The 21890-nt window shown below is 45.3% G+C and overlaps 1 protein-coding gene across 4 annotated transcripts in view; it reads right to left on the minus strand.

Moving 5' to 3' along the window:
• Nucleotides 1-21890, minus strand: part of ABCA1 (ATP binding cassette subfamily A member 1) — a 182921-nt gene that overhangs the window by 14045 nt on the left and 146986 nt on the right. For all 4 annotated transcript variants that reach the window (XM_079925542.1, XM_079925541.1, XM_079925543.1 and 1 more), the window contains 17 exons: nt 21621-21841; nt 20320-20392; nt 19165-19367; nt 18029-18077; nt 17723-17836; nt 16466-16614; nt 14668-14792; nt 13281-13379; nt 10714-10903; nt 9612-9706; nt 8343-8375; nt 6827-6932; nt 5898-5972; nt 5120-5289; nt 3703-3880; nt 1511-1626; nt 1276-1420 (listed from right to left, as the gene is read on the minus strand). In XM_079925542.1, the coding sequence (XP_079781668.1) occupies nt 1276-1420; nt 1511-1626; nt 3703-3880; nt 5120-5289; nt 5898-5972; nt 6827-6932; nt 8343-8375; nt 9612-9706; nt 10714-10903; nt 13281-13379; nt 14668-14792; nt 16466-16614; nt 17723-17836; nt 18029-18077; nt 19165-19367; nt 20320-20392; nt 21621-21841 (2141 nt within the window). The remainder of the gene's footprint in view (nt 1-1275; nt 1421-1510; nt 1627-3702; nt 3881-5119; nt 5290-5897; nt 5973-6826; nt 6933-8342; nt 8376-9611; nt 9707-10713; nt 10904-13280; nt 13380-14667; nt 14793-16465; nt 16615-17722; nt 17837-18028; nt 18078-19164; nt 19368-20319; nt 20393-21620; nt 21842-21890) is intronic.

Here is a 21890-nt window from a genome sequence, read left to right on the forward strand (position 1 = left end):
TCTTCTCGAATACATCAATCCAGCAGTGGCCAAATACCCAACAACTGAGTAAGTTGCTACGTGCTGGATGCACTGTGGCAGGGCACAGGAGAGGCAGAGATTAATAAGAAACAGTCTAGTCTCCACTCCGAGGAAAAGAAACATGGAAACAGGAAATTACTACACACTCGGATGTGCTGTACTGGAGGCATGAACTGTGTGGGCTTTGGGAGCACAGGGAAGACAGAGCACCTCCCGTAAGGTAGGTAAGGAAAGCTTCACATTCAAGCTCAGTCATGAAGGGTTAGTGAGATACTACCCGATTCTGCGACAGAGGAGTCACAGAATTGGGTAGTATCGCACGTTGTTGGTGAAGAGCTCCAGCGCCAAAGTGCCACACTGCCATGGACGCCCATGAAGAGGTTCACGCGAATAAAGACCATGTCGGCTGTGCTGGGGATCTTGAACCAGGCCTACAGGAGTATGGAGGGTTGAAGGGACCACTCAGCCAAAGCTTACCATGTCTTGGGAAAGAGTGTGGTGGGAACTGTCAAGGAAGGGTTGTACACCTCTGAAAGGCTTTGTGGGCTAAGTTAAGATGTCTGGATGAAGGCAATGACAACAAGAATGGACAAGGAGCCTTGTTTAAGAGATCTGTAATGGGAGGAACTGAACTTATTTCCCAACTGAATGTGGGAAATAAGCAAAAGCAAAGCATATAAAATGGCTCTAATATTGCCCAGCTGGGGTGACTGAGGGGATGGTAATGCCATCCAGCATGACAGGAACGGCAAGAGAAATACTGGGTTCTGAGGGGAAGATGATCTAGGACATGGCCAGTCTGGGGTGTCCTTCAGTTAATCTAAACGGAGCCATCCACTGGGCAAGAGAGAACATGAGAATAGAGTTCAAAAGGGGAGTCGGGGCCAAAGGTACGCATGGACGTGAGAGAGAACAACACGAGGCACTGAGAGGTGGTGGTGAAATCTTCCAGCATGAATGCCATCACCCAGAGAGAGCATCTGAAGTGGGAAACAAGATGCCAGAGAACTGAATACTGGGGAAAGCAACATTTAAACAGAAAGGAGTATACAAGAACTTGTCAAAGGAAACAGAAAAATGTGATCAGAGACATATAAGGAAAAGGGTAAGCGAGAGATGGTATGCAAACCCAGGAAAGACAGACAGACTCTGCAAAAGGACAGAGTGGTCCATGGTGTCAACACTGCAGGCAGGCAGAATAAGATCATGACTAAACACTATGCTCATCCCAGCATCTCTTTCTGCAGAACTCACATTGTTGGTGAAGAGCTCCAGCACAAAAGTGGCCACGCTGCCATTGATGCCGATGAAGAGGTTCACGCTGGTGAGGACCACGTAGGCTGTGCTGGGGATCTTGAACACGAAGGAGGCTGGGTACATGAGAGGTGTGATGGACCACCTGGTGAGGAGCAAAAACACATGTCCACTGGGTGTCCCCTGCCTTCCCCCCGACATCTGATACCATATGCCCCATCCAGAGGTGCCTTACCCATACAGCAACAGTAGAAGGGCTAGCACAGGCAGGTTGGTGGAGGACACATAGGACTTCTGCTGGAAGCAGATGAAGATGATGATGACCAGCGTGGCAGGGACCACATAGTTGCACTAAAAGTGAAACGAGGAAATCAAGGTCACCCCTGAGTCAAAGATACAACACGTCTCAAGTCTTCATCATCATCAGACAAGAAAGGGCAGATAAACATATTGAAGAAGAACTTTGAATTAATGAAGCCACAAGAACTATTAATCAAAATACTGGACGATACGTGTTGACAAGCATTTTACCCCCGGCTGATTTTATAAACTGCACGTCCTTTCTGTCTTTCCAACAGATAAGCCAAGGTGCCACGCTCAGTAAACTTACTGAACGATGGGTTCCCAGTCAGAGTAGTTTCAATTTCACAGGTAGCAAGTAAGCTGCCGTTATTCTTCCCGAAGACGACTGTGTCTGTTTCATCATTAATGCTGTATTATAGTCTGCCCAAGTTCAAGCTCACTTGTGATCTATTTATGAGGTAAGCACTCATAACATGAATGTCAGAACTGTTTCATCACACTGAGACTAATTTTAAAGTGTGTCCTGACAGTGTCTCAAGCATTAAAATGCAGAAATAAAGACCTGACCACAGGACAGTTACGGGAATTCATAGCTGGCAGAGCAGAGCAGAGGCAGGGAGGTGGTAGTGGGCTTGTCAGCTGTTACAAGTATTTGTAGCTTCAGACCACAGGGCTCTCCATCTCAGTCCCATCCTACTCAAATGTGCTTTTCAAACAACTTAGATGCAGACATGCTTATAGCAAATTTCAGAGGTTCTAAAGCAGTGAGGGACAGATAATACACAGGAAGATAAGTGGTATTCCTGAGTCAGGGACTTGATCTTTTCATCTCTGAATCTGCAATGCCTGGCAGAGTCAGACACGTAGTGAGCAGTCAGTATGTACGTGCTTACTCAATAAAGCAATTACTGGATCAAGATAAAACCAAAACAAATGGACACTACAAAAAATTCAGTTTAATGGGGATTAATATAAAATTTTATATATGTTTTTAACAACCTTTATATTTATATACAAAGCTATATATAAAGTTTGATATATATATATATATATATATATATATCAAGTTTTAGATTCATATATAAATATAAAGGTTCAGAAAAGCCAATTGCATTAGTATACATGAAAGAGACCCCATAAAAAATACCTGTGAAACAGTTCACTGCCAAGTTGCCAACAAGACAGTGCTGCTTCCAAGATGAAATACCCTTGGGCTGAGTAATAGTAATATGGGATAAAGATCAACTCCCTCTAGACTCATAAACATTCAGACCACAGCCTGAATATAATGTTAATTCTGGGCTTTGCTTTTCAAATGGCTCATTAACAATATGGAGCATGGCCACAGAGAGGCAATCAGGTCAGAACAATGACAAGTCTGAGAGGCTTGCTATAATCAACACAGACATCATCATCATTACTCACATCTGTACAGTGATTTAGAGATTACAAAGTATGTTCTCATATATCATCTTATCTGGGGAAGGCTTAGGATAAATGACAGGTGTCTTCAAATATCTGAGGGGCTGTCCAGTGGGAGAAGAATTAAGTTTCATCTGTGTGGCCTACAAATTAATGGACCTCACAGGGAGATACATTTCAACTCTACTTTATAAAAATTAGAACTTCAGAATTCTTTGAAGTCCTCCATACTGGTCCAAACAGAAGCACTATATTACAGCTGGCATGAAAACAGATTTGCAATGGATGGATAAGCTTCCAGTAAAACATATAAAGTTTTCAAATGACAGACTGAGTTCCTAGTAAGACAAAGCACACCCTGACTCTGGAGGTTAAAGCTCTATCAGACAAGTTAGAGGCACTGACTTTGAGTTCTGACTAAGTCTTCCACCTCAGTTTCTTTGAAAAGTTGTCACTTAGGGAATGAGGTGGTGGTGGTATGAACTGCAGTCCATGTGGACAGATTTCCTCTGGCGTGAGATCAGCCCTGGGCTTAAGGCTGTGTTTGGTCACATGAAAGTGTACAACTGTGCCTGCCTTTTCCTCTTTTGTACATTTTGGACTAGCTAGAACATCTCCTGCTGATGGCCAGGAGCTCTTTCATCCACCCAATCCAGAGCCCTGATGGAGGTTTATATAGCAGCAGCAGACCGGCATTCTTACCATGTCCCAGACAAAATTGGAGAGCCAGTAGATGACAGGCTTCACTCCACTGATGAACTGCAGGTGCTTCGCTTTGCTGACCCGCTCCTGGATCAGGAACACGACAAAGCTGGCCGGGACGAAGGACATCGCAAAGATGACACAGATGGACACAAGGACGTCCACTGATGTGGTCATCCTGAAAAAGACAGACAGTGCAGCTGAGGACTCAATCAGGGACACATACACACACAAATATTTGAAGCATAGCCCAGGGAAAAAAATCTCTTCACCACATATATTTTATTCAGGGTTAAAGATGATTACTTTCAAGAAAAAAAAAACGAAACTGGATAATTCAGATGCAAAACTGATTCTACTGAGGTCAAAAGGGGCTACTGCCAAAATGAAACTATTAAAGGAAGTCTAAGAGTGGCCTAACGGCATTCACTTTGTTCCACTATTCTTGACCTTCCATGAGCAACAAGTTGTAAATTTTCACACATAAGGGAGTAGTGTAGCTTGAAAACTTAATAAAGGAGAAATATTAGTGTGAAACTATTCAAACAACAATTTCTGGCTGTAAATAAGTTTGAAAACAAAAGCTCGTGGCATATCAACCTAACACGTACAAAAATTCCATCAGATCCTTATTATAAGAATAGTCTTGTAAGTCCATTAAATGGGGTATAATATCAACTATTTCTCTGCATAAATGTTATATAAGCTTGGTATAAAGATCGTAGTGACATATATTGATATTCTATATGAGTGAAGCAGGAGTAATAACTGTGCCATGCTCCACATACAGAAAAGGAACCTAACGTGTGTTGAATATCAACCATGTGTTGAAGGCCGGACTTGGCAATTTACATGAATTGCCTCACTTAATACCATACATCTGGAAAGTTTAGAAACCAGATTCAAACCCAGATCTCTATGATTTCAAAGGCTATACACTCTGAACTAGATTATACTGGTTTTAACTTCACACTCACACACACACACACACACACACACACACACACACACACACACACTCAAGGAATTAAACACAAGCTGACAAAAGCATGTTTCGCCAAGTTTAAAAATAGTGATTTCAAAACAAAGGAAACTGATTTTTTTATTAAACACTGTGTTAAGGGTGAGTTAAAATATTTTAGAATTATATTAACAATTTAACTTACTTTATGTGAATTCACTAAATGTAATAATGTCTTTAATATATCAGAGTCATGTATCTTCTGCAATTTAATCCCTGCCCAGCCAATTCATAAACTGATCATTTTCTGTCCAGAGCCTGGACCAACCCAAACACACCATAATGAACCTGTTTCCCCAGCTGTTACTCTACAACCAGCTTTGTACTTCCTTCCCCTGCTCCATGATTCCCCCAAACACCCTCTCCCTCTCCCGATTCAGACACAGTGGTACTTACAGAGCCACTTCCGAGAGCTGCTGCTTGGTGAGGTTCAGGGGGTGATTGAAGGCAGTAATCCCATATTCGCTAGGGTTCTCTCCCTTCTGCAGGTTGGCCCGGAGAATAGCATTGTTGATGACATTCAAGAAAGAGCTGATGGCGTGCCAGCCCTTGTTGTTGAACCACACCTGAAATAAAACACACCAGGTGCAAGGTACTGCTCCCAAACCCTGCTCCCGGAGGTAGGTGCACACACACAAAACATGCATGTGCACTCCAGAAATTCCAGTCATACCACGAGACAAAACATGATCAGAGAACATGGCAAAGAGGTAACAGCAGCCAGGGTGTGCTCAGCACTGACCGTGTGGCCAGGCACTGTGCTATCTTTAACTCATTTAACCCTCACCATAGCTTTGAGGTAAGCCACGATTACTGCCCGCATTTTATAGATTAGGAAACTGAGGCTTAAATAGGTTAAGTAACTCGGTCAGGTTCATACTGGTTCCCCTGGTGTGAATGGTGGCAAAGCAAGTTCTCTTCATCATCATATTGTAAAATTCAGAGATATTTCTGTCATGAATCAATGTTATCATGAGCTGAAAGTACTTCGGGGGAACATAGGGACTATTGTTCATCAAAAAGCTATTGGAGGGAATTAGTCCCGTGGTTAGGACTCGGTGCTATCACTGCCCTGGGACCGGGGTCAATCCCTGGTTGGGTAACTAAGATCCCTCAAGCACCAATGAGCGGCCAAAATAAAACCAAAATAAAGCTATTGGAACAAAGGCTTTACCTTGACGGTATTTTTCGTGTCCAGTCCTGTCATGAACCTTCCCAAGCTGCTGAGAAATCGATCTGCAGAACTGTCCTGTGAATGACAGAAAGCTGCCTCAGTGGGATGGTCCACAGGGGAGGGCAACAGGAGGTCTGGGGTCTGTGCACAATGGGACAACCTTGGGAAGGGCAACACTGCCCCTGTGTTGTTCATTGAAATGAACCTTGAAGCCACTGAGTAACTGGCTCCTGAGAAACAAGGGACCAGATTTCTAAAGCAGCGCTGTTGCCATGAGCCACAGGTCTTAAAGGAACCAGAGGGAAACGCTGTGATTCAAAGTCCCAAGATGTAGATGTCTGGCTGAGGATTCTTCACCGCGCTCCCCTGACATCCTCCTAAGACCCAGAACTACACTCAGTATGCAGATGCATCAGACGTGGGGTCTGTGCCTCAAGGGCAGAGATTCAGACTCTAAGACAATCCCTGCCGTCTGTGACCCTAGAGGCCATATCACCTGACATCCCCCGGCCCCCCCCCCCAGCCAATTCAAACTTAGAAATGGGGAACCTGAGATACAGATAAATGAAGTGAATGCTTATTAGGTGCTAAAACTAGCTGCCAGCTTAAAGAAAATGATTCATTTCCTGTTTAGCCAGAGATTGTTTCAGAAAAGTATGTTTGATGCCCAGTTTATTTATCCACTGGCTATGCTTAAGTTACTGAGAGATTTAAAATCTCTGCATTTGTTTTTGATCTGCACTTTCAGATAGTAAATAACATACTGAGTAGCTCAGTCTTGGCTGGCCCAAGATCACTAAATGCCCAGTGATGGCTTTGTATTTGAAAGTCTTAAACAATAAGCTGAAAGGTGATCATCTACCTGCCAACTACTCCCATGTACTAGCAACTCATTTTCTCTCTGACATGTCTTGGGATGGATACTGTACCTTGGCCACCTTCAAGTGTTTCTTCATTTGCTTGATGGCATCATTAACTGCTTCACTCGGAGGAAGTGTTTGAGAATTACTGGCACCCAGGGAAAATCCACCGTACCTAAAAGAACAGCCTGATATTAAAACACAGGCGGTGTGGGGTCCAATAACATTCAGCAGCAGATGCCATCGAAGCATGTAATGCTTCATTTAGATGAACTGCCTGTTCAAAGTAGGACCCAAGTAAGACTCAGAGAAAGTTTCACCTTGGCCTCCTCTAATGGACTCTGGTAATCTCTTAACTCTTCTATCTCCTGCCCAAGTGGGAGGGACCTGGGTCTGATTATACATTAAGTGAGACATCTGAGATGTTGAGGAAAGAATGCTCATCTCACAGATGCTCCTCCCACCCCTGGTGGCTCAGGCCTGAACTTGGGTCTCCAGGCAAGCAGATGGGAAGTTAGGATGAGCAGTGAAGACACTGACCAGAGAGGCCTGAAAGGGTTTAGAGACAGGCCATGGCTCTTCCATAGCAGGAGAACCACAAAAGGTCCTGATTCCGCCCTGCTCAGTTACTCAGTAAGTCCTGGCTCTTGGAGAAAAGGCAAAGAAGGAAGATGGGAGGCAGGGACAAAGCCAAGTTTTGAGGCAGCCATGTAAGGTATCTCATTTCTCATGAGAACTGATGGACTTCAAGGATCCTTCCTTCTTTTCTTCCCCAGTCCCATCTGCTCCTTCAAAACTTAGAGGGATATGGGCAGGGGTGGAGGTGGAGGGTGGGTCGGAGACAGCCTGACTGCAGCAGAGGAGAGAATGATTCTTGCTATGCTGATGGGACTCTGGTTTTATTTTCTAATAGAAACATTGTTATTTAAAAAAAAAACTCAGAAGGGGATTCCCTGGTGGTGCAGTGGTTGAGAGTCCGCCTGCCGATGCAGGGGCCGCGGGTTCGTGCCCCGGTCCGGGAAGATCCCACATGCCGCGGAGCGGCTAAGCCCGTGAGCCATGGCCACTGAGCCTGCGCGTCTGGAGCCTGTGCTCCGCAATGGGAGAGGCCACAACAGTGAGAGTCGCGCGTACCGCAAAAAAAAAAAAAAAAAAAAAAAAAAAAAAAACTCAGAGGGATAAATGAGTTGAAATACAATGAACATAGACGGTTTTGATGCCTCTTATTTCATCTAAGACCTCCTTGGTTATGCCAATGACCTGAAAAATTGTCCTTGAGTCACTAGGACTCCTAGGAATTTGATTTGGTAAGTTTAACTAGCATAGGTTTTCCCTCAAAACATCGTGCTTCCTGTCAAGTCCCTAGAGACCCACAAGGAACTTCTAAAATCTCCTCAAGGACATCAGTGTGCCAAATATTCCAAAGGCCTCTGAAGTGGCAGCTGGGCACTGAGCAGAAATGCTAACGGAAAAGCAATCCCTAAACTAACATCTTCCCGGGATCCAAGAAAACTGCATCAAATTCATCCTCCTGAACTTTAGGAGTCAAAGAAAATGAAAAGAAGGCACAGCGAGGTCAACTTACCTAAACTCATTCACCCAAATCTTGTTCTTTAAGCTGCAGAAGGCCAAAGACAAAGAAACCAGAAATCAGTCCAAAGAAACATTGACCCTATTCCTGATGATGCGAAAGGAGTAAATATCTACTTGAGGATACAACAAAGGGACAGAAATAACCCTACGGCCGGGCTGCTGCTGTAGGGCCTTGCCAATGGAAAGAAGTCCTAATCAGCATGTCTTTTCTTCTCCCCATATTAAAACCTTATGATTTATATGAAGGTCATGCCTTATATTAAAAACAACTCAAAAATCAACAGAGGTGATCAAACTAGAAACTTTTTAAAATTCAAAATAATAGGTCAATTATGGATGACATATGGAGAGGTTATGCCTCTTTCTTGAAAACTCACAGTAACTGTCATTCAAGCATACCCTTGTCATTAAAAGTCACTAGAACTCCTAACTTAGGGGCCCAACTAACCAAGCTGATAGGAAGGGAGCTAGAACAAACATTTTCTGAGCATCAACTAAATACAGCAGTCCCCATTTATCTGGAGGGGATACATTCCAAGACCCCCAGCGGATGCCTGAAACCATGGATAATACCAACCCCTACATATACTATGTTTTTTCCTATGTCTCCTGTTAATTTCTTTGAAGGTCAATAGGGCCACTAGTATGTAGAATATGGGTTACATGAACACAAGAACTGTAATACAGTGTCAGTCAATCTGATAACCAAGAGGGCGTGTGCAGGTAGCATTTGTGGCACGGATATGCTGGACAAAGGGACGATTCCCATCCCAGGCCCCAGGAAGCTATATGGCTCTTGCAAGGCTCTAGAGCCAAGACAGGCCGTTAAGTTGGGCCAGGGCTCTCTTTATAATGCGTGTATTATCATTCATTCCATCCATGAGAGGTACTTCACATGTATCGTTTCATGTAATCCTCATGACAAACTAATAAGAGCAACATTATTATCACATTTTATACAACCTAAGGCTTTAATAGGATAACTGGCTGCCCATGGTCAAAAACGCTAATAAGCAGCAGTTAGAATTTGAATCCAGATTTATTTTCATCCTGGAACCATGCAACCTCAGTCTTGAAGCTGAATGTTCATAATACTTCCCATCATCTTTCCTAGTTTGAAAGAATATCCTAAACTTCCAAAAGACAACATCAGGTCAAAATGTGATGTTCCCCCCACTACTCAATCTACTATTTTTTTTTTGGCTTTTCCTTCCTCTGAGCAGTAATGATTAAGCAGGCGCCAAGTTGAGTAAATAATGACCTTTTGGCTATGATCTGCACATATGTCTTCACCAGATAATCCGAAATGTTTCTTCCCGTCAGGTTCTGAAGGATGTCCGCAGTGTTCTGTTTTCTCTGTTATCACAGAAAAACCAAGTGCATGTGTCTTTATGGACCAGAATTGGAATAGAAAACAAAACAAGGACAACAATGACACATGTCCCTCAAACATGTACCACAGTGTGACCAGACTCTGCCCACAGGGCCCAGGCTCTGCCATCAGCCAGCCACCAAGGTCTGATCCATTCTGCTCTCAGCAGGGCCATTATGGCAAGCCAAGGAGAGCCCCAGAAAATTATTCTGAACAACTAAGCGTTAGACTGTGAAGTATCATTCTTTATGGTTACAAAAGGTTTTCAGGGACCAGCACCATTGACTATGCCTAGCAAATTCTTTTGTTCATTGGAGTTATACTGATGAAGAGATGAGCTCTTATTTTGAAGAAACGCAATCAGGAAGGACAGCTTTAAGTTTTCAACACCATTTGAAATTCCTTCTCCTCACCCTGCAACCTGGACGCTGATAAGGCAGCAGAGAGACATCAAAAGCAAGCCTCTTCCTGAAATCATTCTCAGAAAAAATGGCTCACAACTGTTTCCCACACCAGAGTTTCAGAGGATGTCAGAGTTGTAAGACCCACAGAAGTTTTATGGGCGAGGCTCCCTAATTCAGCGGTGAGGAAACAGGCCCAGGGACTCAGCGTGACCTGTCCAAGGTCACCAGCTCATCTGTGGCAGAGGCAGAGATGAAGCTGGGCTTGTCACAGTCTGTCCCGTGACACCACCACTGGGGGAGAGTCCACAGTGTGCCTTCCACAGCTCATTGATCCAGAGTGTCGTATTCTGGTTGGACCTCGAACCAGTAAGGAAACTAGGCTGACTTCAAAAGAGAGAAGCAGGCTAAGCTCCCTCAGATACAGGAACAATGTGCTCCAAGGCCCCTCCTCTCAAAACTCACATGCTTTTCCCTATGACAAGAATCATGACTGAAAGAGACCCTCCTGACACGGCAGGTCACCGATTCCTTCTCCCCAAGCCCACCCTGCACCCCACCTGAACGGTCACACCCTGAAAGTGACTCACCTGTGGAGGAGGCAGCCCCCCAGCCCCCAGGGGACACACGGGCAGCATCTTCTTGATTCTGTCGCTGCTACACTGGCAGGCGGGGGAGGGGTTCTCCATCGTCCAGTTCCCGTTTCGGAAGAGCTCCGTGATGGTCTGGGGCACGGGGGTGGTGCTCCACTCCTCCTCCCCCACCGAGCAGGGCATGTCTCTGCAAAGGGACGTCGAAGGTAGGATCACCCAAGAGGGCCTGGCCCCTCCTATTGCCTCAGAGCACAGGACCAATCAATAACAACTGCAAACATGCATGTATCCCCTCATCAATTGGTTATTTGATCCGCCCCACAGACTTGTAAGTTACAAACTCATTTACAGTGAAGGATGATGGAACACAAAGAGGGCCTAAATGCTCATATACTGAACTCAAGTCAATCCAATCACCAGCATTCAATCACTCACCCATGTGTTCACTCAACAGACACTCACTGAGCATCTACTATGTGCCAGACACTGTCCTGCATATTTGAGAATTTGGGGTGAGAAGACAAAGACAAATACAACCTTCATGGAGGTTGTATTCCCAGGAAAGAGTTCGATAACAAACAATTAAACACTTCAGCCAAAACCTAAATGTTGGGAGAGAACAAGCTAGGCAGGGATTCAGGGGAAAAATATTACAAGCAGAAGCAACAGAGCACAGGTGAAAAGGTCCCGAGTGTTCTACGTTGAAGGAACAACAGGAATGCAGTGGGGCTGGAATGTGATGAGCTGCGAGGGAGAGTGATGGGAGATGAGGAGAGGGAGGCGGGAGCCACAGGACACAGGCCTGCGAGGAGTCTGCATTTTATGTTCAACGTGCTGAAATCTGGTGGAGAGTGTCAGGATGCACTTTATGTTTCAAAACGAGTAGAGAATTGGGAGGGGCACAGTGAGTAGGGGTCAGAGTTGTTGGTACATGAAGAGCTAGGCTGTTTGCAAGCATCCCAGGTAACTAAAGACAGGCCTTTATGTCTGACTTGAGCTCTGAATTACTGTGATACCATCAGTAAGTCACTTGCCCTCTCAGGGCCTATCTTCTCCACTAGTGAAACAAAAGTATGAAATGACTTGTCTCAATAAGTCACATTTCAACAAGGCATTTCTAACATCCCTTCCCTTTCAAAACTCTACAATTTGAAGCAGAGCCACAGTCTAGATGATTCTTCTATCAAATGAACAGTTTTGTGGATTGCCCTCTAGTTCTCTCTTTAAAGCACCTGGACTAAATGGAAAAGTCAGACCAAGATGGTGCCGTCCTGAAGCTCACGCTCTAAAACCTTCACAAGATCACTGGCTGAGATCAGTTCCACTACTTTCTGAAAAACCTAGAAGTCTCCACAGTGGGGCCCTTACATCAGACGGACCCCAGTACACGTCAGTGGGTGCTCTGCCCCCAGGGTGCGAACCTGTGAGGTCAGGCCTGCACCTCTCAATGCAGGCCTGGCTCCTACAGATCCTTCCTTGGCTGGCGTCCATCTATGAGTCCATACTGTTGAGCTGGCATGTGATGAGTCCACCTACCTGCGTTATTACCTCATCTCACTCTCCTCTCTCGCCTACAGAGAACTTCCAAGTGGAATCTCATCAAAAGTCCTGTGAAATCTCTGACCGTCTCCACCTTGGTCACCTTGTGTTTTGGGAACTGATACTGTCAGGATTGATCACTTAGCAAGTATTAAGTACTAACAAGTGTTCAGTAAGCACTCAATTGATAAGAGCTGACAAGCACATAATGGCTACCCATTTAGCAACCTGTTCTGAAACCTTGCACACACAGGCGGTGTCTGTCTCCTGCAGGCTCACTACCTTCCCTTTAAAACCTGGAATTCAAGTTAGGCCTTCTCCAATCTATCCACACCTTCCCACACTCTCCATAATTCCTCAGTCTGTGGTTAACAACCTACCTGAGCCTGGAAACTTGAACCTGCCTCTACCATCACTGGGTTCTCTCAGAAGCACCTCACCTCTCTTCACTGTCTTTACTCCCAAAGATCTCAGGCCATGCCTTCCTCCCATATACACTTAGAGTCGTATGGGTATTTCACTGAATTTATTTATACACTGCCTACTTTTTTTTAAAGGACTTTGAAGGAGAATATGATAAAAATACGCAACTCTGAAAGAAGAAAATGTCCATTTTTATAAAAACAATGCCATCTTTTCAGGCTTTTAGAGTGAAGAAGCTGATAAACAAAACTGCAAATTATACATAATGGGAGCCTGTCTCTGCACTTAGGTATAGGAGCTGGAGAAAAGGGATCAGTATAAAGTACTATTTAAATTCAATATTCATTTCTAAAGCAGTAAACAAACGTCTACAGTCATTTGCCTGGCAAGATGCTAGAAGACTCTCCTAGTTTGTTATGTTTGTTCCTAGGTGGTCTGATTAAATCTCTATATTAACTTTTCTAAAATAAAAAATGTTTCAAAGGGCAAATGATGGTAGTCACCATGTGGCATACAAATGATAAAAGCAGTGTAGAGATCAAAGCAGGTGACAAGCACAAGAAGCCAGCCGTGGCGGGGCTCACAGCTCAAGTGGCACTCACGGGATTGGGTTTCCTTCCATACACCGGGTTCCGAAGCCAGGCTTTCCGGTGAGGGCGCTCAAGAGTTCCTGCGTGCTCGCGTCCTCAGGAGCATCATTACTGTAGGCACATGAGAGGCAGCCAGCTCAGCAATGCATTAAAACCATGAACCGGGAGGAGGAAGGCGATTGTTTTTTAATTAAACACTTTATTAAGTACTTCCTGTGTGCCAAACTCTTGAAACAGAAATGAATAAAACACAGAACCCACCCACAAGGAGCTCAGCCTCTGGCCATATATTTGTTATCAAGGTAACATACAGCACTCCAAAGCGGAGCTCGTGTAAGTAAGTTATATGTATAGAGATGTGCACACGCATGTGTACACACCCACCCACATATATACACACATGTACGTATATATTTTAACGTGAAGTACATGAATTCATTAAAGATCAGTATTTCAAAAGTACTTTCACAATTATCCATTAGGCATAGACCACAGGGATTTTCTAGGAAAGGGCAGGCTGATTTTATGGGCTGAATGTTTGCACGGACAACTGGAAAACACAAACAACGATGAGTACAGGTTACAAACACAAAACAAGCCCATGTGTTCCACAGCCCCGGGCAATACAAGGTCAGCAGCTTGGAAAGGAAAGAAGAAAGTAAACCTTCACTAAATAGGAAGGAAGCATGGGATTAGACAAAAAGAGACTGAGTCACATGTTATATTATATATATATATATATATATATATATTTTTTTTTTTTTTTCTTTAAAGCTTCCCTTTGACATCACTGACACGCTTCCCCAATCAAAAGGTCTACAAACACTATGGGACTGAGGAAAACTCCTGTATAACGTGATGCAGAAATTCCTTTGTCCTTTTGTTTGAAGCGTTGGATTGTTACAGAGCAGCTGGCATTTTGGTCTAAAAAACAAACACTAGCTAGCTATTTATCTATAAGCTAAAAGACTAAATAATAAATACACGAATTGCATCATGCAGAAACAAGAACCTGGAGGTGCGATGCTCTGAGTGTATGGAAGCCATGTGTTCAACTACAGAATAAAGACATAGCTATGAAAATCCAAATATATTATAGCTCAATCATAGATTTTTTTGCAAGGGCAGATTACTTACATAAAACACATATGTTCCTCACAACAGCGTATAAAGAGGAATGGAGTTTAAATGCGGTAACAGGACTGGCCTGTTAGTTCAGGTTTTGTTCACCGCTGTCCGTTGCATCTAACATGAGTTTGTGTGAGGGCTGTAGCCACAGCTGATAAATCCATGCCCCTGTGTAACTCTCGAGTCCCCCTCCCCTTGGCCCTCAGCACAGTAAACACCCTGGTCGGCCTGAGGTCTCCTCCCACCTTGGGCGCAGAAGGCAAACGCATACCTGACAAATGTGTACTGTTCGTTGTACATCCAGGGCTGAAGTTCCAGGCTGGGGTACTTGCCAAAGGGTGGCACGATCAAGCTGAACACCAGGGCGATGCAGACAAACACAGCCGGCAGGACAATCTATAACCAGGGGGTAGGAGGGAAGAGAAATCGCAGGAGAAGGACAAGGGTTAGAAAGAAGGCCACAGGGCAAGGCCCCGTGAGTCCAGCCAGCCTCTCCGACCAGCCATCACTCGAGTGTGCACAGGGCGCAGCTCCACCAAGGCATTCTTGGCAGGTTGGAAGCAATGGAGACTGAAATCTAAACCTCTTCCCTCCGGGGCATTTCTGGAAGCTGGCAACACAAGGCCAGAGGCCGTGGCCCCCTGACAGGGGCACCAAGCTGAGAACTTCACAGAGTAAACAGTGGTCACATGTCAGGGTGACTTAGAACACCAGGTCCCTCTCCTCCCTGAAAACCTGAGAAAGACCACACTGGCCATGAGCTCAGCTCAGACAAAAGCTGAGAGCTGAAGCCTGGACCAGAAGCCAGAAGACCTGCAGTTTTGTTCTTTCTCTACTATAAGCGTATCCATGTAAAGTCACATCCCCTATGGCCTCAGTCTTCTCATTTGTAATCTGCAGACAGACTAGGTGACCCATTCAGATCCCATACTTTGATAAAACCCCTCTACAGCACCGTCTCCATGGAAAGGGAATAGCAGCTATTTCTTCCCCTGATGGCCTCAAAAAGCATGATTAATCTAAATCCTTACTAAACCACCTTAAACTTTACACCTGTACTTCTCTGAAAACAATGACTTGTACATACTTTATAAGCAAACTCTAAGCTCCTTCCATTTATCCCTGAGAAATTTATCCGTTAAAAAAAAAAAAGATCCAAATGATGCCCCTGGTTCTAATGTTCTCGCGTTTCAATGCAGAAAAGTAATCACTAGGTGATTAATTCCATGGGAAAAAACTGTATGAGCATTATCTCATTTAATTATCATTACAACCCTAAGTAGTAATATCATTATCACCAATCAACAAACAAGGTAACTGGGGCTCAGGGAGACTAAGTAACTTGCCCAAGGCCAAAGAGACAATAAGTAGCAGAACCAGAATTCAAACCTAAGTCTATGCGCTCCAAACTCATATTCTGTGCGTTACTCACATAGTCTGTAGAGAAGAATCTCTGCAACTTCTTTATACTTCTTGATTTTATAGAATAGAATAATTTCATCCCTCCTAACCCAGCAAGTTAGCGTGCAAACACTGACATGCAGGCAAGAGTGTTATGAGTCTTCTCTGTTTATCTTTTTTTTTTGGTCTGACCTCTGATTATCTTTTCTATCAGTTTTCAGATAAACATCAACTTAGAGAAAAATAAAGTTTCCAATAAGTTCATATGTTGAGTGCATCTGGGCATATCATCTCTGAAGTTATGAAAGTTTAATTTGCCCAGCCAGTTTTTCCAACCTTTGTCCTTGTTATACTCTCCTTTACGATAAAACTAACACACGGTAATTACTAACGTGAGGTCCATTCTAATCACTTACTCATTTTAATCTTCATAACAATTATATCATAGATACTATTATTATCCCCATTTTACAGATAAGGACACTGAGGCTCAGAAAAGTAACCTGCAACAGATACATGAGTGCAAGAAGCAGAACTGGGATTGAAATACAGATCATCTGGCTCCAGTGTCCATCTTATAACAATGATGCTACCCTGCCTTCACTGGTCAGGGAGCCTGCAGCCCATCAAGGAAGGCTGAGTCCTTGGCCTGGAACAGCACTTCTCACCTGAGCAAAGAATCCCTTCCGACTCCGTTTGGCAATCAGCAGCCTCTTCCACAAAAGGGCCCCAAACTGCTGCTGTGTGAGTTTCCAGCCCTTCACCTGGTAGGAGCCTTTGCCGTCCATCCCGCTGAGCAGGTCTGTTTCTCTGGATTCTGCAGAAAGCCAACACTGAAGGTCACCTATTATATCAGGCATTTTTGACATCCCCACGCTCCTCCCTCCAGCATCTTCAGCAACCACCTTGGAGGCTTGCGTTTGAAGGTAAAAGTAAAGGAGTAAAGGGCCTTGGTGACAAATTCACATCCAAGGAAGAGGGATGACCCCAAACGTATGACAGCAGCAGTCCCTGCCTTTGGGTTCTTATCTGATGAGCACAGAAAAATGAAGGTGCTTTGAGACAGCTGAAGAGAGATGTTCACACATAATGGTGCTACGTCAAGCCATTCAGACGAATCAAGTCATCCTCAATTTCTTACAGAACATTCTACAAAACAGGCCATGTAAGTAGGCTGACATACTTGAGAACACACAATAGCAATCTGTCTCCCATTTATTGTATTTTTGGTAAAAGGTGGACACATTCCAGTGATCTAAGCACTAACGATGTATGAAGTTAGGGAGAACATGAGAGTCACACACTCACGTGGCACAGGCATGGGAGAGTCAGGAAGGTTTCTGTTCCAAAAAATTTTTATAGAAATCCTTGTCTTAAACAAACCATTTCTAACTGCGGTGGCTTGACATCTTACCAATAGTTGCTTCATTTCCTGCCTCCCGCTTCTCCATCCCAGTCAAATACGCAGGGACACACTCATCCAAAACAGCTAAGTCTAAGGGTCCAATTAACTCTAAAAGCAAATGCACCTCGCTCTTTCAAAATCTTCCGTCCTTTCAGAGAACATTTATTCAACAATTAAACACCTAATGAACGCGAGAAAAGATAAGAAATGGATTCAGAGGATTGAGGGGCCATCTTTTTTTTTTTTTTTTTTTTTTTGAGGGGCCATCTTTTGATGTGTGTGTATCTTGAGAGAGCGATCTCAGTGCAGTGAAGGAAGTGGTGAGGACAGGCTCTTTCAGGTTTGACTGTATACACAACCCTGAAAAGGGGAAAGTGGCTTTTCTCATTCTCTCTCTTCCCTTTGGACCCTGTAGGCATCTGTCATCCTGGTTCAAGGACCTCGAAAGATAACACCGGAGAAGAACATAAGAGAGAAATTCACTTTCTAGCAACAGAATGAAGATCTTGCCCAAACGGACCTGGATCTATGTCGGAATCATTTGGATCAACAGCATCATCTTCAGTAAATGGGCGAAGACAGCTCTGCTTGTCCCCGAAGACCCGTCTGTTTCGTCTTGCCGGTAGGGTGCCATCTGAAGGCAAAAGGAAGGAACCCCATGTTTCACTTTATTTGTAGCAAAACAAACTCTGAATCTGTAACAAATCTATCCACTAAAAGTAAGAATGTCATAAAACAATTTGAAGGGAAAGGCACAAGCCTGGTGAGCTAAGACAGCCTACAGGGGGCACAGCCCAGAGAATGTGCAGCCCCCCTGGAGGGTTACCTGAGGTCTCAGCATCCACCCCACTCTCTTCAGCCACTTTGAGAAATATCTGAAAAATAAGAGTGAGAGTGTCATAAGCACCACATTGTGAGAGCAACTGCCATGATTATTACATGACTGAACGGTACACTAGCCCCTAAAGAGAAAACGTAGAAGACTCATTTATTGATAACACTTTGTCAGAGTCACTTGGGAGAGAAGCCGTTTTTACCAGAGAACATTTCCCCAATGGTGAGAGCTATCAATCCAGACAATCATTTTCAAATTAAAGCTGTGACATGAGGACACTGCGGAAGGAGGAATTTGTTCTGAACCTACAGGGAATGAGCCAAGCGGCTCCTTCCAAGTCTATGGCCCCAAATCTTTGAGTAGGCTAGCACACCGTGATAGGTTATCCGAGACAGGATATCAAGAGAGGAGGGGTTCCCATCACTAGAAATGTTATGGCGGGGATTCCAACATCAGAAAACAATCTGAACTAGACCAATGATTCCCAAACTCTGACGCTGCCCAGGAAGCATGCAATAAAAGCACAGACATTAAGGCCTTACCTCCAGAAATTCTGATTCAAAGACCCTGGAGCTGAGCCTTGGAATTTTTATTGTCAATAATATTCTCATATGATTCTGCTGCACAGTCAAACCTGGAGACTACTGGGCCAGACAATTTTATACCCCTTCCAGCCCTTGAGGTCTCTCTAAAGAGAGGCACTGCTTACACAGTAATAGAGTATGAGCTTTGAAGTCCAAAACCCCTGATTCTGAATCCTTGCTTGGTTTCCCTGAATGTCAACTTTCTCATCTTGTTATGAGGATTAAATGACGTTACAATGATTGAAAAAAGCAAAACACACCAAGGTTAGCACATGGCACAAGTAGATTTTCCATAAATGTTGGCCATTTCCGATGCATGGTCATGACACAGTCATACCAGGGAGCAATCCTAATACTTCTTTCCTGTATCTCCCACTACAACCTTAAAGGGTTAACTGCAACCAACACAACCCAGATGCCAACGACCTAAGCACTCAATGCCTAGGTCCATGGTGATCCTATTCCCAGTGGGCACGCAGGCTGCCTGTCTGACGCCGGGATCGCTGGCCCTGCTCTCTTCTGACAGCCAGCCACCGAACTTACTTCTTCCAGGGTAGTCTCTGAGATTCCATAACTGGAGATGCCCAGGTCTGAGAGCCGGTCATCAATCTCATGGAAGAGTTCCACAAAGGCTCCCTCTTTGGCGGCTTCATAGGGCAGCACGTAGGTCAGCTCATGCCCAATGTCTTCCACCAGCCGGGCCTCGGCCACGTGCTTCCTGATGAGGTTGGAGATCGCGGAGACATCTGTAGGGACCAAAGAACAGACGCGGCTCAGCCAACTCCGAGGCCCCCCATTAGGGGCCGGCCGCTCTCCACCTTCTCCCTTGCTTACTCCTTAGGAGCCCGCTTGCCCACACAGCACACATGGTCCAGACACTGAAGTCATTCCACGTGTTCATCTCTGACCTGAGAGTTCCTGGGGGCGGGGGCTGGGTCTTATTCACCTTTGTATCACCAAAGCCGGGCACAGTGTAGGTCCTCAGTGCATGGTGGGTGGCTGGCTGGCTGGCCGGCCTTCTGAGGTGGAAAGCCTGGTGGCTATTGCCTAAGTGCTAGGATTCTTCAATGGAAAGCTTGACTAAAGGAACTGTAAAAGAGTCTTCACCTTTCTCTAACCTTTTAAAGGAGGCTCCTTCTATGTCCCTCAATAGAGGGTTAATCAAACAGGGCACGGAAGGAGAGCCAGAGCCTTCCTGGGAACAGCCAACTGTTAGGATGGGGAAGACATGGCCAGGGTAAAGGCTTCTGTTCCATATGTGTTATTGGTGACACTGGCCTCCTATACACACCTCCTGAGGGAAATCCAGTGGGCTGCTCCTCTCCTGGGCACTCACCCTCCCTAGGCACTGAACCTCAATCCCTCCACTATCAGCTTGGCTACTCAGCTCCACATCCCTGGTCTCCAGTGTCCAGTGTGCAGCCAGACCCACTCCCCTAAGGGATCCCCCCAGCCCCAATCATCTCAGCGCTCTGGGACACTGCCCTGCCAGCTCCCAGACCAAGCCCCAGGCTCCCCGGCAAGCGTCAGGCCGATCCGCCACCAAGCTGCACCCTCTCCCGCAGCCGCCCAGCCCCAGCCCAGCAGCAAACCTTGAGTCAGCGCCACCAGCCTCTGCACCTCTCCTCCTCTGCCTCCACTCTGCCCAGCTGGGGGAAGCTCAGGCACCACCTGAATAAGAAACCCCAGAGTCCTTACCGATGGTCAGCGTGTCACTTTCATGGTCACTGCCCAGGCCAGCATCAGAACTGCTCTGAGAAACACTGTCCTCCTGATGGCAAAGAAGGAGGTAAGAATGGGTCAGGGACCGAGCAAGGTGCAGCCCCACCACCTTCACCTGGGGGCTTCCGAGAAGCTCTCTCGTGTGAGAACCGGAGCAAAGGGTCTCTCCTGGGAGGCATGCAACTGGGCTGCCTTGGCTTCTGAGGCCACCGTCTGATCTGACACATGGGCTGTGTGCACGGGAAGCAGAGCTCTCCAAAGAACTGTGGCCTGCCAGTGAGTGCCGTAACCAGGCCCTCATCGACCGTCTTGGGCGTGGGATTTACCTGCCTGGTTATCTAGCTCAGTGCTTCTCAAGCTTTAATTTGTGTTTCCTCACCAGAGGACCTTGTTAAAATGCAGATTCTAATTTAGTAAGTCTGAGTTGGGCCCAAGTTTCCGCATTTCTAATGAGCTCCCAAGTGATCCTGACGCTGCTTGTCTCAGACTGCACTTTGACTCACAAGACATTAGTTAAAAGATAAATAAGTGGACAGGAGGTCAAGGTTGGGATGTAAGTGTTTTGGGTGCCAGTGTTTGCACACACAAATAAATCTCAGGCATGTACTGCAGTACAGGGGAAAATGTACCTGGTTATTGGGCTCTGGTCCCACCCCTGTTATTCACTTGCTGGGTGACCTTGAATAAACTAAATCCCTACAAGCCCCACTTCTCTCATCTGGGATAATAATTGCAATACCTTCTTCCCAGGGTTGCTCTGTACTTTCAGATGATAGATAAAAAAAAAAAAAAGTTTGCAAATGATAACAATGCTGCAACTATTATCATGATTTTCCTTTATGGCCAGAGTCTGCCAGACTGAGTGTCTGGCATGAAATCGGTGCTCAATATATATTTGCCGTTTTGTAGTTTAAAAGTTAAGGTCAATGAGATTTAAAGGAAATGAGCAGGCACAGCAGGGCATTCTTCAGCTAAGGCTCGTAACTCTTGGTAAGTCTTTCTTCTTCAACAAAATTAAGTCCTCTAAGGGCCTTCTCCATCACTCATTGTGTCTCCATAGGAAAAAGGAAATGGGATTCAACAGAGCTAGCATGATGGGAACAGAAGTCTCCTGAGATTTCCATGTAGGAGGTACGACGTGACTCCAAAGGGACACAGAGCAGGGAGATGGTGGCGTCAAGGTGGCAGAATGGGGCAGATGTGGACTAGCCACTCACAGCCAATGAGTCCCGACTCCCCGGACCCGGCACCAGCCCAGCACTGAGGCTGCAACTCACCTTTTTCAGGTACGACACAGTGCTACTGCTATTTCTGCACGAGCTGAGGGAGGACTCCACATCCTTCTTGACCAGGGTCAGGTAGTAACCTGTCCCCAGCTGGTTCTTCAGGAACAGGGAGGAGCCCACGCAGCACAGCTTCCCATGGGAAATGATGGCAATCCTGTCCCCCAGGATGTCCGCTTCATCCATGTGGTGTGTGGAGAGGATAATGGTGCGGCCTGCCGGGAACAAACACAAGGACGAGGCACAGGTGAGGCCTGCTGTCCT

The sequence above is a fragment of the Stenella coeruleoalba genome (assembly GCF_951394435.1).
Source record: "Stenella coeruleoalba genome assembly, chromosome: 7".
In the NCBI taxonomy this organism is placed as follows: Eukaryota; Metazoa; Chordata; class Mammalia; order Artiodactyla; family Delphinidae; genus Stenella; species Stenella coeruleoalba.